The sequence below is a fragment of the Mustela nigripes genome, chromosome 14 (genome assembly GCF_022355385.1).
Source record: "Mustela nigripes isolate SB6536 chromosome 14, MUSNIG.SB6536, whole genome shotgun sequence".
NCBI lineage: Eukaryota > Metazoa > Chordata > Mammalia > Carnivora > Mustelidae > Mustela > Mustela nigripes.
In genome coordinates, this window is record NC_081570.1 from 6296763 (window position 1) to 6313149 (window position 16387).

Sequence of the window (16387 nt, forward strand, 5' to 3'; positions counted from 1 at the left end):
TATTTGGACTTAGGTGTTTTCCAAGGGTTCTTCAGCTGAACAGGTGCGTTCCACCTCTGAGGTTGGATCACTTCTGCGGGCAAATGTCTTGCTGATTTTGCCCGTACTTACCACTTTGCACCTGCAGAAGATGCTCTCTGCCCGCCAAGGTGAGACACTGTCGCACTCACCTGGACACCGACCACATGTGGCCCACACTTTCACATCATCCACTTAGTTGGGATCCTCAGGGACTAGGGAACAAGGAAAGGGTCTTGGGAAGCCCGTGCTTCCCCACCCCCACCCCAGGGTTCAGCAGGTGCTTCTGGGATGGGGTGAGTATGCAACCCGGATACTCTGTAAGCACCTGCTCTATGCACATAGGCCTTGAGCATGGTCCCGTTTTCCCAACTTCCCATGTTTTTCATGAGTGAGTCCAGCCAGAGAGGGTCGTGGGAGAGCATGGTGCCCAGCCCACGAGGCTTAGGTCTCCCCAGGCCTGTGAGCAAGAATCCTCTTGAGAGCCCAGAAAATCAACCCATGGGAGCAGGTTTTCGTGTGGCGACAGGTCCCGTCCAACTGCGCACCAGCCCGGGCCTTGCCGCTGGCCGGTGGGCACCAACATCGTCGACAGAGTGAGCAGGGTCTGCACCGTGGGATGGTTTCCTGGTATCGCAGCGTGCGGCCTCGGCCAGCTCGGAGTGGCCTCGGGGTGTGGACTGGCTCTGTGCCCAAGCAGGGACCTGGGAGCTCTGGCCCTCCTGAGCCCGCCTCAGTCCCCCATCGGAGAGGGTGCAAATAGTGATCGCTGGGCCATGGGGGGGTCCTTCCGTGACCTCGTCCTCGGACTGGGGAGCTTCTGTGTCTGTCGTCCGCCCCGCCCCCCAGCACATTGCGGGTGCGGCGCGGAGATGCAGGCACGCTCTCTAGATTCCTCTGGAGAAACTCGATCTGCAGGTGCCGGGTCCAGGCTGCGGGCCTGCCAAACCACAGCTCTGCGCTCTTTCTCGTGGAGGAAAGAAAGGGGGGTGGGGTGGGGAGCCCTGAGCGCCAACTGCCCAGCTCTAGAAGACTCCTTACGCCCTGCCTGGGGATGCCGTTGTCCGTGGCCCTGCGTGGAACCCTGGCTTATGGGACTCCTTCCCCCAGCCCGACCTCTTCAAGCTCCGGGTGGACGCTTGTCATCCGTGTGTGGTTTTTGTGTTTGTCGAGGTGAGATGCACGCGGTATAACCACGGTTTAAAACAGTACCATCCAGAGGCTTTTAGTATGTTCGTGATGCTGTGCGGCCACCGCTTCTGGCTAGTTCCAGAACATTCTTTCCCCTGCAAAGAGACCGTGACTCGTTAACAGTCATTCCCACTTCCTCCCCACCTTCCCCGGCCGTGGGCAACCGCCAGGATGCCTCCTGTCTATGGAGTCACACATTCTGACTTTATCGTATCGTGACCTTGAATTATATCTGGTTTCAGCATCAGTGTTTCGTTTGAGGTTTGTCTAGGTTGTAGCATGTGTCAGTCCTCGATTCTTCTTTATGGCTGAATAACGTTCCATTGTGTGTGTGGCCCACAGCTGGCTTACCCGTTCATCCGCCGGTGGGCCTGGGGGTCCGTCCACGTATGTTTTTGCCAAAGTAATAAAACAACAGTAAGGAAATTCGAAAGAAAGCGTGTCACCTGAAACACAGACACATTTTCAATTTTCTGGGTTCCTTTTCCTCCCTTTTCCCGCGCATGCCTGTATAGTATGTTCTAGATTCAGTGTTAGGGCAGATAGGGTTGGTGGTCTTCATTTCCGTTGCCATCACAGACCTTTTTCCTTGCCTGTCCTGCCGTGGTCCTCCTGGCCAGCATCTCTGATGGCTGCATAGTTCTCCCCAGGAGCCGCAGCGGGGGAGACCGCGTCCTGCCTCCTTGCCTTACCCACACCCTCCCGTGACAGGCTGGTGCTGTGGGGATCTGCAGCTGGGCCCTTGGGCCAGCCTGGAAGTTCAGGAGTGATTGATTCGCTGCCTTTGGACTTGCAGAGACTCCTCTTAGCCAGGGGTGGCCCGGGGTTTCAGGACTTTTCAAGTGGACAGGAGACGAGGAGGAGGTCCAGCAACATAGGACAGGAAGTCTGCGAGCCATTGTGGCTTTAGAAATAGGGCTAAGTTCTTTTGTCAGCTGGCCTGTGAGGCGTGGGGATTTACCTCTCCCTCGGCATCCGGTTCAGTTCCGTGAAATTGCACACAGGGAATGGTGATTAGGTTGCACTAGGAGACACAAGCCCTGATTCCTTTTAGAATCCTTTCCAAGTTCCTTGGCTGCACTCCAGTCGAGGTCCAGGTGACAAGTCTTCAGCCCGGTGGGGCCGTGCAGAAATCTGAGCCCCTTTCAGCCCCCATAACCAGTTCAAAGACCAGGAAGTCCGGTGGGAGGTTGCTTTGACATTTGATCTTCTTCTGAAAATCGACAGTGGGGTAGGGGCCCTGAGGTCCAAGACTTTGAGAGTGATGTGGGAAGAGGGGGCCACCAACTTGTGAGAGGAAGCTGTCTACGGCCAGCCTGCTGTGGGAAATCCCTTATCCCACACGGGACCGCCACTACAAGCAACTTTGACGTTCATCTCTACAGACAAGTGACAGAGATGGTCGTACACAGGGACTAATATATTATGACCTGGGATAAACAAACTGGGGACTGGCACGTGGGTGTGATCCTTGGCTCCAAGTGGACTTGGATGTCTTCTTAATGTCTTCTGTATACGCTTCTGGATTGCGATTTCTTACGAGCCTGTATAACATTTGAAATATTTCAAATCGAGATGGAACAAGCCGTGCTTAAAAAATGGTTGCTGAAAATCTGAGCCCAGAAGTTCATTCGTATGGATTCGAGATTCCAAAATGTTGAGCTGTGATGCCCTTGAACACACACACAGCATCCCAACCTGGCGGAGGGCTCCGTGGAACGCAGACCACTGGGCCCCAGACCCAGAATTTCTGATTCAGGGGTCAGGGGCGGGGCCCAAGCAGTCGCTTCTCCAGCAGGTGATGCTGACCTCCTAGTCCGGAGGACCCCCCCCCCCCCACTTTGAGAACCACTCCTGTGACCATAATCATTGGAGACCACCCCTGCCACCTCTTCCTTCTGGAGAAAGTTCTTGGGACTTCTGCCCTGCTCTTGACCCAAGAAGCTCACATTATTTCATTTGCAGCATTGGAAGTTGTTCATCCCCACACGGAGCTTCCTGCCATGCCGGGGAGGATGCCTGCTGTTTGGCCCCCTCTGGGGGACTGGGCTCCTCAGGCTGCCCCACAAGGCCATAACCGGTGCCTACCATGGTATTCCCTGGCTCACTGCTTTTTTGCACTAGACACTCAAGATTCCCATCCGTGTCCTCTGGTGTTAAAAAGGGGTTGGAGAAGGCCAGGTGCAGAGTGTCTTAAGCACCTACTGTGTGTCTTAAGCACCTACTATGTGTGCCCAGTGCCGTATCGATTGCTTTAGCATCTCAATTCCACACTGGAGTCCTGAACCTTACCTTTCTCCTCCTTCTCCACCCCCGGGTGCTTTGAGAGCATCACTTCTATCTGCAGGGTGGGAGAGGCAGACCAGACCAGCCTTCTCACCCCCCTGGTGGCCAGCCCATTGAGTCTTGGGGTGACCTTTCCTGGCTCCCACATCCCCCTGGAGGAGGCCAGAGTATAACCCGCTCCCACTCAGGCCTCTGGGCCCTAAAGCCTGGGTTCAGTCAGATTTCTGCTCCTGGGGATGATCGAGGCAGGCGGCAGGGGGAGTTGCTCCAGGCCAGTGAGCTCCAGAGCAAGTGGGCCAGCGAGTGTCTTGCAGGGACACCAGGGCTCCTGGGAGGACACTTATTTCTCTGTGGAGGCCCCTCTGGGCACCTGCCTCAGGGAGGGGAGGCTTCACTGCTAAGACCCCCCAGTTCTCCTGGAGGCCCCAGCCAGGTTGGGGCAAGAAGGGTCCAATGTCCCCAAGCCTTTCCCCTGGGATCCCGTGAATGGTCCCCATGGACCTGGCCGAGGGCGACTCTCTGCTCTGCCTTTCTGGTCCTGTCTCTGGGGTACCAGGCGGGCCCAGTCTGATGGGTGCCCAGCCCCCAATGTAGGCTCCTCGGCCGCTCTCTGTCTTGGTAGACTTTTGGTTAGATCTCCGTGTGTCACTGTGTGTCACCGTGTGTCACTGCATGTCACTGAGGCCCTCTGAGAACAGGGCTTCTCATCCGAACGAGGCACAGGTAGTTGCCGTCACCGCCTTGCCTGGGGCTGCGGCATGACTCTTTATTTTAATTTTTAGTCTCTGTATGAATGTAATGCTGATTTCCCAGGGGCAAGGTTCAACTGATTCGAGTGCTTTCTGAAAGTGCCATGAGTAATTTGGGTCCTTCCGTAGGTGTTTACAACAGGTGCCTTCTTGGTCTTTTGAGGTCAGAGGCTAGGGCTCTGGACCGTGCGGGATTTTCTCTCCAAAATCACTCGTCAGAACTTCCCAGAAGGGACCAACGCTTTCTGTTGGTTCTAGGAGCAGAGCCTTACTTCGAACACAGCCCTCCTGGGTGTCCCCAGACATCTCTCCTCAAGCGGGCATGTGGGACACGGTGGGGGACACGCGTCCTGGCAGCGGTGGCACCCCCTGTCAGGGTCTCCGTGGCCAGGCTCGCCGGGAGCACTCCCCGAGGGCGCCCCCTGCCAAAGCGTGTTCCCGAGGAGCCGGGACCCCTAATGAGCAGGCAGAGCCGGTCAGCCACGTGGCCAGGCTGCAGAGGTTGTGTTGACGTAGTACCAGACCGCTCCGGGGGTGCTTCTCTTGCAAAATTCTGGGCTGCAACCACGACGTGTGAGGTGGGGGAGGTGGGAGGAGGGAGTTTATTTGATCTTCAGGTGAAAGGAAGCTTTATAAATAGGTCACCTTGTTCCGCATCCTGAATTTCATTCTTTCCCCATCTTGGGTCAAAACAATGGTTTTACTGTTCTGGGGTCAGTCGGACACACGGAGGGGGACTTGGACTAAAAGGAGGTGAGTGTGTGTCTGCCACTCTCTGGTGGCCCCCTCGGCGCGTGCCCGTACCCTCCCCCCCCACCACGTCCGTCTGCCACCCGTCACCTTGGATGTGTCTCTGTCAGACAGGACTACTCCTTCGACAGATTTTTTTTTCTTAAACAACAAGATAAAAGGATGCTTTTTAGTAGAGGTGGGCTCCAGGACTGAGGGCTTTTGGGAAGATGGCTTTAACTGAAGGACTAGTAGGTCCTGCCCGTGCCAAGGGTGGTAGCGCCAAGGTCCTCCTTCCTCGTCCGGCCTCCCCTGAGCACAGAACCACTGCAGGTTTCAGGGTTCGGGACAGAGCAGTTCTGTTCTTATTTGGGGCCAGCGGAGACCGTAGCTACCCTGTTTTTTTTACCGGGCAAAATAAAATTGTGACTTAGAGACAGTGCAATTGGACGTCTTGGGAGAAATCATTGTAGAAATAACTTCCCTCTTTGGGATGGCCCCAGGGCTGTACGCAGGGATTCCCATCCTTTATTTTAAATGCCCTCCTGCCAACTCTGGGTCCTTCCAGTGTATGTCCCCGGGTAAACCAAACATCTGTCCTGTGCTTGCGTTAGAAGAGGGGATACGAGTGGAGAGCCTTTAGGGATTGTTTTGGGAACAGCTTGTTTGTGGAAGGGTGAAGTCGGTATTTTTTCAGTCTTTATTCTTTTCGGTGTGTGCTTAAAAATCATTTCATGACCAAAGTAAGACGTGCATTTTAAAAAATTTTCAATTCAAAAAACGTTCAAAGTCAGGACACCTGGGTGGCTCAGTCGGCTAACGTCTGACTCTTGATCTCAAGTCAGGTCACAGTCTCAGGCTCGTGAGTTCAAGCCCCACTTTGGGCTCCATGCTGGGCATAGAGCCTTAAAAAAAAAAAAAAATTCAGGGGCACCTAGGTAGCTCAGATGGTTAAGTGTTCGCCTTCTGCTCAGGTCATGATCTCCAGGTCCTGGGATGGAGCCCCATGTCGGGCTCCTTGCTCAGCGGGGAGTCAGTTTCTCCCTCTCCCTCTGCATCTCCCCCGGCCTGTGTTCTCTCTGTCTCTGTCTCTTTAAAAAAAAAAAAAAAAAGTTCGAAGTGAACGCATCTTTCCTCGCACCCCACCCTCCAAGGTTAACCATTGGGGAAGGTAGCTGTTTATTCCTTTAACCTTTCTCTATGCCTACAAACAGGTAAATGCGCACAGATAGAATCTTCTTAAATTCTGTTCTTACAGAAATGGGAGCACGTATTGTTCTCCAAATTACTTTTAAAAATATAACGCATCACGTTGCATTTGATAAGTCAGGAGCAGTCTGAAGGGCCCCCTCTTTCCCTCCAAGGCTGGGGTGGTTACAGGGCAGTGAACACATCCCTGTGCCGGGCTCTTGGGTTTCCTAGACAGGATCCTGCAGGGATGGGTTGCTGGGTGTTTTACACTTGGGGGTGTATCTTGGACACCCCCCCCACACCTGTGCATGAGTGACTTTCTCCCACATTCTCTTGAGATCCCCCCAACCTTTTTAGCCCTGAGCATCCCGCATGGCTCTCTGTCCTCTGTCACAGATGGTCCTCTGACCGCGTCCCTTGACTGTGTGATTCACAGAGGGAGACTAGAACACGGCACATCCGAAGAACTGCTGTCTGTAGCAGCGGTGGGAGCAGGAGGCTTTGGAAAGCTCATCGGCTTCCAGCCCATCTGGAATGCCATCATGCACAGGTGGCTCCGATGGGTCTTGGAGCCACGGGTTATCCCACCCCATGGTGGCTGCAGAGTGGACTAGGTGGGATGCTTTTGCCCCCTAGAGGGTCTCAGAGGCATCCCCTTTTGCAGTGACCCATGAATTGACTTTTGACCCTTTGAAGATGAGGCATATTAGCGTTAGTGAGGGAGAGATAAGGGGTGTTCAGTTGAAGGAAAGGGGCCCCACTGGCTCAAACCATAGGGCTTAGTGGCATCTGGGCTGATAGCAAACCCCTGTGAGTCCTCACCCCTAGTCCCAGAGCTTTTCATCTTATCCACACACAAAGTAAATGCCAAATCTTAAAGCTTCTAGAGTGTGTTTGCTCACGTCTCTCTATGTCCCTCTTCCGGGTCAAACAAGTCCGTTTACAGGGCAAGGGTGTGACATGCAGGTGTCCCTGCCCTGTGGCTGTGAGTCCTCCTTCCCTGGCCCCGTGTGCTCCCCCACCGCCCCCACCCAGCCCTCCAGTACTGGAGACACACACTCACACCACGTGCTTGGCTTTGACCTTGGGGGTGGGTGCTCCCCTCGCTGTCCTTGGGGCACACGGGGGTGCTGTGCCGGCTTGGCGGGGGGGGGGGGGTGAGTAGGAGGAGGGACCCGGCTGAGCCGGGAGCAGAGGGGAGTAGAGACTCGGGGGCACACTCAGTGTCAGTGACCCCCCACCCCAGCTGCTCCTCCCTGGGGGCAGACAACCGCGTGGCCCAGCTGACCAAGGAGAAGCCAAGGCCGTGTCCACATGGCATTTCCGGAACCGCCTCAGGCGACTTTGACTGCACAGAGCCCTGCGCCAGCACTGGCCCTAGAACTTGACCCCAAACAAGGCACTGTTCTGTGTTAGGACTCACGCACTCTCAGTTGTCAGGAGCGTCCTTTCTCTCGGGCCCTTTCCAACGCACCCTCTTACAGTTCTTTTTCTCCTTGGACTCTTTTTGGTCTTTAATCTGATTTTACCTGTAGAAAAATGTTGCTGGGAGCTTCCAACCCAGAACGGCGTGTAAGAAGAGTCCTGGGACGCCTGGGTGGCTCAGTCGGTTGAGCTGCTCCCTTTGGCTCGGGTCATGATCTCAGGGTCCTGGGATGGAGTCCTGCATCGGGCTCCTTGCTCAGCGGGGAGCCTGCTTCCTCCTCTCTCTCTGCCTGCCTCTCTGCCTACTTGTAATCTCTCTCTGTCGAATAAATAAATAAAATCTTACCAAAAAAAAAAAAAAAAAAGAGTCCTACAGTTCGAGCTCCTTTGAACATTGCTTTGGTTCCATTCAGTGCCTGTGCACACAGGGGTATATGTGTGTGTGTTTGTGTGCACGCGTGTGTCTGTAAGTATACAGTGCATTGTTACTCCTGGTGGCAGCACCCATCCTGCTGCCTTGGTGCCTGTCCGGGAGGGCAGTGATCCTCCCACTACCCAGTGGGCAGATCCCTGCCTGCCCCCGCACCCAGGCCTCGGATCACGCTGGAGTCCTTCTCACCCCTGCTCCAGGTGTGGCTTTGGTCTTCCAGGCGCCCCAGGGACTGAGGACAGGCGGAACAGTGTGTTCTTTGGGCAATCAGAGGTGGGCGGGGCGGGAGGGGTACAAGAAACTGTCTTGAGGGCTGGCTTGGGATGGCCGTGGTAGGGACAGGCAGAGCTGGTCTTGGGGGCCCTGCGGCGGATGTGTCTGAGCTTTCGGCACGAGAGCTCCAGCGGGGGGAATGAGGGAGCTGCTGCCGGCACTGCCTGGACTTGCATGGGGCGCCCGTCCTGCTCATTAGCCCTGGCTCTGCAGCTGCTGGGGCTCTGGGCGTGCGGTATGGCTGCGTGTGACTCGTAGGAGGTGGGGGTGGCGGCAGGGCCATCTCGGTCCTCCGCCTCTCCTGTTCTAGGCCCGTGGGTCACTCCACGGCCACACAGCCACACCCCTGCAGCTTTGTTTCTCCTGAAGGGACAAGGTCTGGGTCCTCCTGATTCATGGGGACACACTAAGGACTTGCAGAGTCATCCTGGGCCCCGACGCTCCCAGGACAACCCTAGGCCCTGAAAGGCCCGGACGTCTGCATTTGCCTCTCAGAAGGCAAGAGCTGGGGCCTGTGCTGCTGCTTCTGGTGCCTCCCTGAAATTTGGTATCCACTGGGGACTCTCTCCTCGGCCCAGTGTTGACAGGAGCTGCACAGGCCAAACCAGTATTTCTGTGACTCCACACCTGGGGGGGGGGGGGGGGCGCAACATGTCTGGGCATTTTGGAGATGGCGTCAACCGATGTGCCTGGGGTTAGGACAGGGGTCAGCAAACTATGGACCCTGGGCCAAATCTGGCCCACTGTCTGTTTTTCGTAAAGAAAGTTTTATTGGAACATAACCATGCCCATTCGTTTCTATATTGTCAGAAAAGCCTAGAATATTTACTGTCTGGCCCCTGATAGAACACATTTGCCAGCCCCTGGCTTGGAAGGGACCTTAAATTTGATCTGCTCAGATACTTGGGTCTTGGCTCAAAAACAGCGTCCATCACAGGGCCAAGTGCAGTGACCAAGAAGACGGATAACAGTGATCTTTGTTCAGTGTACAGAACACAGCCTAGAAAATAAAAATAAAAACAAAACAGAAGGGAAAATGCCAGCTGTACTAGGTCCTTCTGGAACGTTGTCTCAGTGGAGCCTTAGGAAGCATGGGACACCCGTCTTAATGGAGTAGCAGACGGAGCTTCGGGAAAGCTAAGGCAGAGTCCTAGGCAGTGGCCCGAGGTGCTGTTTGGATGAACAGGTTCCCCCCAGGACTGGAAGCCCCAGCAGCCGTGCCAGTGGTGTTGGACAAAGTAGGGAGGTGCAAATGGGGGGGAAGAACCCTACTGGTCATCCCCAAGACGGGGCTAGCGGAGCTGCAGGAGACCCCACAGAAGGGCGGATCTCTGCGGCCACATTTAAAAACAGAAGGAAGGAGAGAGCAGCCGGATGGCTTCACAGCCTTGCATGGCAAGGAGGTGGCTCGGTGTGGACAACAGGAGGTCTACGAGAAGGAAGCGTCGGCTCTGACCATAGCCTGAACGCAGGGTGGGAACAGGCAGGTGACAGGTGTGTCGAGAGTGGCTCCAGGGTTGCTACAGTGCTTGGCCTGTGGGGGCGATTCTGAAGGCAGGATGGCCCAGAAGCAGCAGAGTGGCCTGGCCCCGGCCCCTGGCCAGGCCCTGGGGTGCCCATGCACGGGAGCCTCCCACGGGGCTGCACACGCTCTTTCCTGTCCCCCTTCCTCCCAGGGACTCCTGCAAGACTTTGTCCTCAGTGGGGATGACGTTGCAGGGCCCCTAATCTAGCTCAGGGGAGGCCCCTAGTCTAGACCAGGGAGCAGCCTATTCTTACAAATAAAGTTTTATTGGAACTCAGCCATGCTCACTGATTTACGCACTGTCCGTGGCTGCTTGCGGAGTTGAGTAGTTGGCAGAGTCTGCCTGGCCGCAGACGCAGAACACTTACTGTCTGGCGCCGTGCACAAGACCTTTGCTGGTCACCGCGTCGCTGCAGTAGGAGTTCACGTACTCCTACTGTGTGTATGGATGTACACATGCAGGTCCCGGCTCAGGGCCCTGAGAGCTCCCTCCCTCTCTCCCCTTCTCACCCCCATCACCCTTCCCCCACTCCACCCTCGACCTGCCCCGGCTCTCCCCACCTTCCCAGTTCTTCTCCATTCCCACCCCTTTCTCTCCAAGTAGATAAATTAACGTGTTGGAAGGACTTCTCCGCGCCACCTCCCTCTCCCACACAGCTGCCTGCCCAGTGTCTCCCCCGACCCCCAGCCTCCTCCTCACTCCTCACCTGGGCCCATGGTGGGGTTGGGATCTCCTGCGCCGAGATGCTGGGACAGAGCCCACCGAAGGGCAGTGACCGCTTTGCTCCAGAAACAGGGCTTCCCACAGGGCCCTACAGGGAGGTCGCTGGGCACCTGCCGGAGTGAGATGTCCGGGCAAGGAGGGTATGGATGCTTCCGACTATGGGATCTGACCTGCCCAGCTCAGGAGGCTACTGGAATGGAGTCTAGGGAGGCATAGGAGAGAGGAGTCAGGGAAGGCTGCAGCCACACGGCCCCCAGACTTATAGTTATGAGGACCATGTTTGCACACCAAAACCCCGGCTCTCTCCACCCCCATGCAGCCTGGCAAGCAGGTTCCGATGCCATGGGGGCCCCCTCTGCAGGGCCACAGGCAAGTCCTGAAGAGTTTGATGGCTCTCAGGAGTCAACGGACCTGAAGGCTTGAAATTGGGAATGTCCTGGGGCTTCAGGATGTGAGGTCACAATATCCACAGAAATTTTCAGAACCGGGGGAAGGGGGTCCCTCTAGCCGCAGAGGCACACTTCTGCTCTGTAGCAACTTTGCATACATTGGACACAAGAGGTCCTAGCCTGGCTCTGAAGAAATAACCGTGCCTCAGGCAGGCTTCCATTCCATAGCAGAGAGGGGACGATGAGAAGCTTGATGTGCTCAGTGAGGGTGGGGGAGGGACACACACAGGAACATTCACCCTCCTGAGAGCCAGCCTCCTAGAGGCCTGGCCACCCTGAAGATGCGGTCCCAGAGGTCAGAGGCAGCTTGGGTCCGCTAGAAGACTGGCGATGAGAGGCAGCAAGCCCACTGCAGATCCCTCCCCTCCTCCCGGCTCCTGCTGGCCCCCAGCCCAGATTCCCCTGCACAGCCTGCCCCCCTCTCCCAGCAGGTGCCCTGTCCCTGCCACCCACAGAGGGGCCTCCCGCAGCACCCCCGCAGCGGGCTCCTTTGGACTCTCTTCATCACAGGCTCCCAGGCCCCTCGCCCCCGCATGCACATTCAGTTCCAGTTTTTCAGCCTGGAGCCTACCTTCTCCCTTGTCTGCTTGGTCCCAGGAGCCCGTCCCCCAGACCAGACAGCCAAGAGTCCCACAGGCCAGGGAGGTTTGTGATGGCCGCAAGAAGCTCTTCCCCAGTGAGGCTCAGGAAACCCAAATAGCGTGTTCTCTTCCCTTATCCAAGACTGGACACTGAGGACAGGCATGGCAGGGGTGGTCGGTTGGCTCCACATTCCAGGCCCCCCTCCTTGGCACTGCCGATGGAGACACCGGGACAGACACAGGGAGATCTCTCTGACTTCCGACCCAGATGGGCTCTTGGGACCCAAGGGGCCAAATGTTGGCTGCTGGTTGAAGGGTGTGGCTGGGGAAAGTGGCAGTCCTTGAAGCGTTGGTCCGGCACTACGTGAGGGCAGGGGGTGAGAGCCTCTGTCCTCACCTGACCAGGGGCCAGCCTGAGGGCCATGAGAAGAGTGTCACTGGTGGCCTGGGCCAGGAGGGACATAGGACTTGCTGGAGAGGCCGCGGTAGCCTTGGGGACCAGCAAGCCAGGGGACCCCTAGGGCCTCCCAGCCGAGCACCCATGCAGACCCCCAGGTGAGCTTTCTGGCTACACTGGGTCCCCTTCCCTAGCATGAGCCCCCAGAAGCAGCTGTGCTAGAAAAGAAGAGGAGCTGGGAAATGGGGCCCTGCCCCTTCTGCTGCCTCTCACGGCCTCACTTCCCCCCAGACTGTAGACAAGGGAAATAAGTTTTCCCTTCCTTTGACCAAGGAGGATACCCACTGCCTCAGGCCTGATTCAGGACCCGTGCCAACTTGGCCTTCTGCCCTGAGAGACCATGGTGGGGTATTTGGTGAGGGTCGTGCAGCCGACACCATCGAGCATGTTGCCCACTCCCAGGCCCCCCTCTCCACGCCAACTCTTTCCTCGCGGTAGTCTCAGGGACAGAGCCACGGCCGCAGCGTGTCCCGCCTCGGGTGTGCCCGGAGCCCCAAAGCCGGGTTGCTGGGACGTGTCTGCGCAGGCTGCCTCATACTCCCAACTTGCCCATTCTTCCCGCACCTCTACTCACCCAGCCTCCTGTTTCTCTCTCCATCCATCAGGCAACACTGAGGGCTCCGCTGTCTCCAGAGGCCGCCCACCACCCTTCCTTGGGACCGCTGTCTGGGCCTCATCAGCAAACCGGACGGGAGGCCCCACGGTTCATGAGTTTGCCCCAGGAGTCCATGCAAAGGTGAAACCAAGGGCAAACATGGGTCAGAAGGTCACTGGAGGGATCAAGACCGTGGACATGAGGGACCCCACGTACCGGCCCCTGAAGCAGGAGCTCCAGGGTCTGGACTACTGCAAGCCTACCCGCCTAGACCTGCTGCTGGACATGCCCCCCGTGTCCTACGACGTCCAGCTGCTCCACTCGTGGAACAACAACGACCGGTCGCTCAACGTCTTTGTAAAGGAGGACGACCAGCTGATCTTTCACCGGCATCCGGTGGCCCAGAGCACGGACGCCATCAGGGGCAAGGTCGGGTACACGCGCGGGCTGCACGTGTGGCAGATCACGTGGGCCATGAGGCAGCGGGGCACACACGCTGTGGTGGGGGTGGCGACAGCAGATGCCCCCCTGCACTCTGTGGGGTACACGACCCTCGTGGGGAATAACCACGAGTCCTGGGGCTGGGACTTGGGGCGCAACCGGCTCTATCACGATGGCAAAAACCAACCGAGCAAAACTTACCCGGCCTTTTTGGAGCCGGATGAAACATTTATTGTCCCTGACTCATTCCTCGTGGCCCTGGACATGGATGATGGCACCCTGAGCTTCATTGTGGACGGACAGTACATGGGAGTGGCTTTTCGAGGACTCAAGGGCAAAAAACTGTATCCTGTAGTGAGTGCCGTGTGGGGCCACTGTGAGATCCGCATGCGCTACTTGAATGGACTCGATCGTAAGTGTCCTGTGTTTTGTCCAGTGTGAGGGTTCCTGGACTCCCTGTGGCCCTGGGGTCCTAGCTGCGCCTTTCCAAAAATTTACAGTCACTGGAACTAGAAAGTCTTTAAGTAGCTATCCCAGCGTATTCAGACCCTCAGAGGCTGTTTTTGCATGCCTCTGCTTCAATGAAGAATTCTAACTGGAGTCTGGCAGATTACCTGATAGCTTCTCGTGGATGGGTGAATGAATGGGTGGCTGGATGAGTGGATGGATGGATGGATGGTTGGATGGTTGGATGGTTGGATGGATGGCTGTGTGGGTGGATGAATGGGAAGGTGGATGGATGGGTACATGGTTAGATGCTCTTTGTTTCTGGTTGACCTGCCTCCAGTTTTGATCTGCAGTTGACCAAATTCTGTCACAATAGCCAACATACTACTGAACTGGGATTTGCCATTTTGGGGTTATGAGGACTTCTTACATAAATGAAAGCCAGTGACCTCTCTTGCTCATTAGATAGGTTTAGGGTCTCTCTCTTCTGGTGCCAGAGGCTTCTGAGTTGGTTCCTTTAGACCAGGTCCCCTGGGAGGAGCTTGTTTAGTCATGATGTCAGGAGGCCTTTGGAGAAGAACATGTGGATTAGAAACAGGCTTAATCAGCAATGATTTCCACCAATCCTTTGGAAAAGGGAGTGGCCTTTCTCAGACCACACGTGAAAATAGGACATGTGGTGACATGTCCTAGTTTAGGAGGTAGAGAACTCTGTGGCTTCATGGCTGGGACCCATGGTGACAGGAGATCCCAGAGTTCCAGAATTATCCATCCCCATGTTTGACCCTTAGTCTTCCATAGGTCCTTTCTACCATCTTCAGACCTCAACCTGGAAAGGGGGTGGGGCGGAAAGCTTTGCCCATCTACCTCTTGACTATCCCTACAGGACAGGTTTGGCCTGGCACCCAGTAGGCCAGGTGAGCAGTCAGGGACCCCCTGCCAGGGTCTGAAGCACAGATGCTTACTGTGGTCTTGCAACGTCCAAATCGTCAGCTCCTCCCACACCTCTTCCCTGCTTCAGCCTTGGAGAATATCGGAGAAAATATCCAGGACATAAGGCAGAGGGACCTCTTAAACGCTTCTCTTTGGAAGCTGCCACTACCCGTCTTTCCCTTGCTCCTTGCCTCTGCCTTTGGCCTGGTGATGGCAATGACCTCACCAGTGCAGTCTAGTATCCCTGGGTCATCAGACTCGCGGCAGGGGCAATGAGCTGTGCCTCTGGCAGGTAGCCTCCCCGAGGAGGTAACTTCAGATCTGGTCTCAGGAACCAGCAGAGCAAGTTCCGTGAGTCTGTCTCCCCAGGTGATGGTAGTAGAAAGTCCATAGTCAAATCTGCCCGAGGCCAGGATGGGCAGGGTTTGGGAGAACCAGACACCTCCTGCCCAGAACCTAGGATCTCAGGAGCCCTAGCCCTGGCAAAGGAGTGACCATAGCCCTCGGTAACTTACTGCCCATTCTGTGCAGATGGAGGAATGGATTGCTGGGCTGCCCGTGCTGTCACTGATCTGCTGGTCTCCACAAGAGCAGTGCAGCCGTCTCCCCCCCCCAGCAACAGGTGCATCAGCGTTCCCCGTTCACAGAGCCAGCTCTAATACAGAACACAGACTGCCCAGGGGCCCAGGGGGACACTAGCCTGTTCACTGTGGCAAGTCGGGGCACACCCCAGCAGAATTGTTCCTCTGCTGAATCAAGGCAAGCCTCAGCAAAGGTTCTGCCACAACAGTCCTGGAGGCCTAGATGGGCATCTTATAAAGAGACAGAGGCCCGTCGTCAGCTCTGCATCAGATGGGAGGGGGAGTGATTTTGTAATTTTTCTTGTCGGGAGGAAACGGAAAGGGATTCAGGGGAGTGGGAATGGGCGTGGGAACGTGTTGCTGAGGGTTGCATCTGGTTCTGGGTCTTGGGTGGAGACTCCAAGTGCCAGGTGGCTTGAGCCTACCTTGGATTGTCTTGATTAATGATGAGGACCCCCCCCCCCCGAAATGTCATGCTATAACCCAGCGGAGTCTGCCTTCCTGCTGGGCGGCCAAGAGAATTGCTGGGAGGCAGCAAGGGAAGGATTCACTCAAGAGGCAGTCAGACGAGGGAGCAGGAGGCAAGCCTCAAATCCAGCTCCCTGAAGGGAGAGCCAGGGTAACTTAAAAGGAAAAGGTGTGGGTAAAAAGTCGCACAGGGAGTCTGCCACTGCGATCAGTCCCGTGAACTCTCTGGTTACTGGTTTCGATGAAAGGGAGATGAGGCAGAGTGGCCATGAGACTTGGGGGAGAGGAGTGGCCTGGACAACAGATGAAGAAGGACTTCTAGAAAGACGAGGCGGTGCCAGGTCGAGCACCGGGAGGGCTGAGAGGTGTCCATCAGCTGTGGCAACAAGGCCATCGCTGGTGACCTTGACTGAAGTTGTCAGGGTTGGGTGGGGTCAGACGCCTGACAGAGCACTGGGTCTGCAGAGGAGCGAGAAGGCTGGTGTGTTCGATTCGGGGGGCTGCTGGAACAGATGACTGCCGCTGGGTGCTTAAACCAACAGAATGCGTTCTCTTACTGCTCCGGAGCCCAGACTACAAAGTCGGGTGTCAGCAGGATTGGTTTCTTCTGAGGGCCTCCGTCCTGGCTCCTGCTGGTTGCCGGCAGTCTTGCCTGTGGACGCGTTCCCCCGTCTCTGCCTCCATCTCTACATGGCCTCCTGTGTCTGTCCTCATCTTACCGGGACACCAGCCGTTGGATTCTGGGCCCGGCCCAGCCCAGTCATACTCCAACATGACCTCACCTTAAGTAATGACATCTGCAAAGATACTATTTTCAAGAGGGCCACATTCTGAGGCTCCAGGTGCTTCTGAATTTAGAAGAGGGGGATGCTATTCCTCCATTGTATATATACA

The 16387-nt window shown here is 56.2% G+C and overlaps 1 protein-coding gene across 3 annotated transcripts in view; it reads left to right on the top strand.

Annotated features, from left to right (window-relative positions):
* Positions 1 to 16387, top strand: part of SPSB1 (splA/ryanodine receptor domain and SOCS box containing 1) — a 64721-nt gene that overhangs the window by 42589 nt on the left and 5745 nt on the right. For all 3 annotated transcript variants that reach the window (XM_059374973.1, XM_059374972.1, XM_059374971.1), the window contains exon 2: positions 12634 to 13476. In XM_059374973.1, coding sequence (XP_059230956.1) covers positions 12783 to 13476 — 694 coding nt within the window. In that variant the 5' untranslated portion in view covers positions 12634 to 12782. The remainder of the gene's footprint in view (positions 1 to 12633; positions 13477 to 16387) is intronic.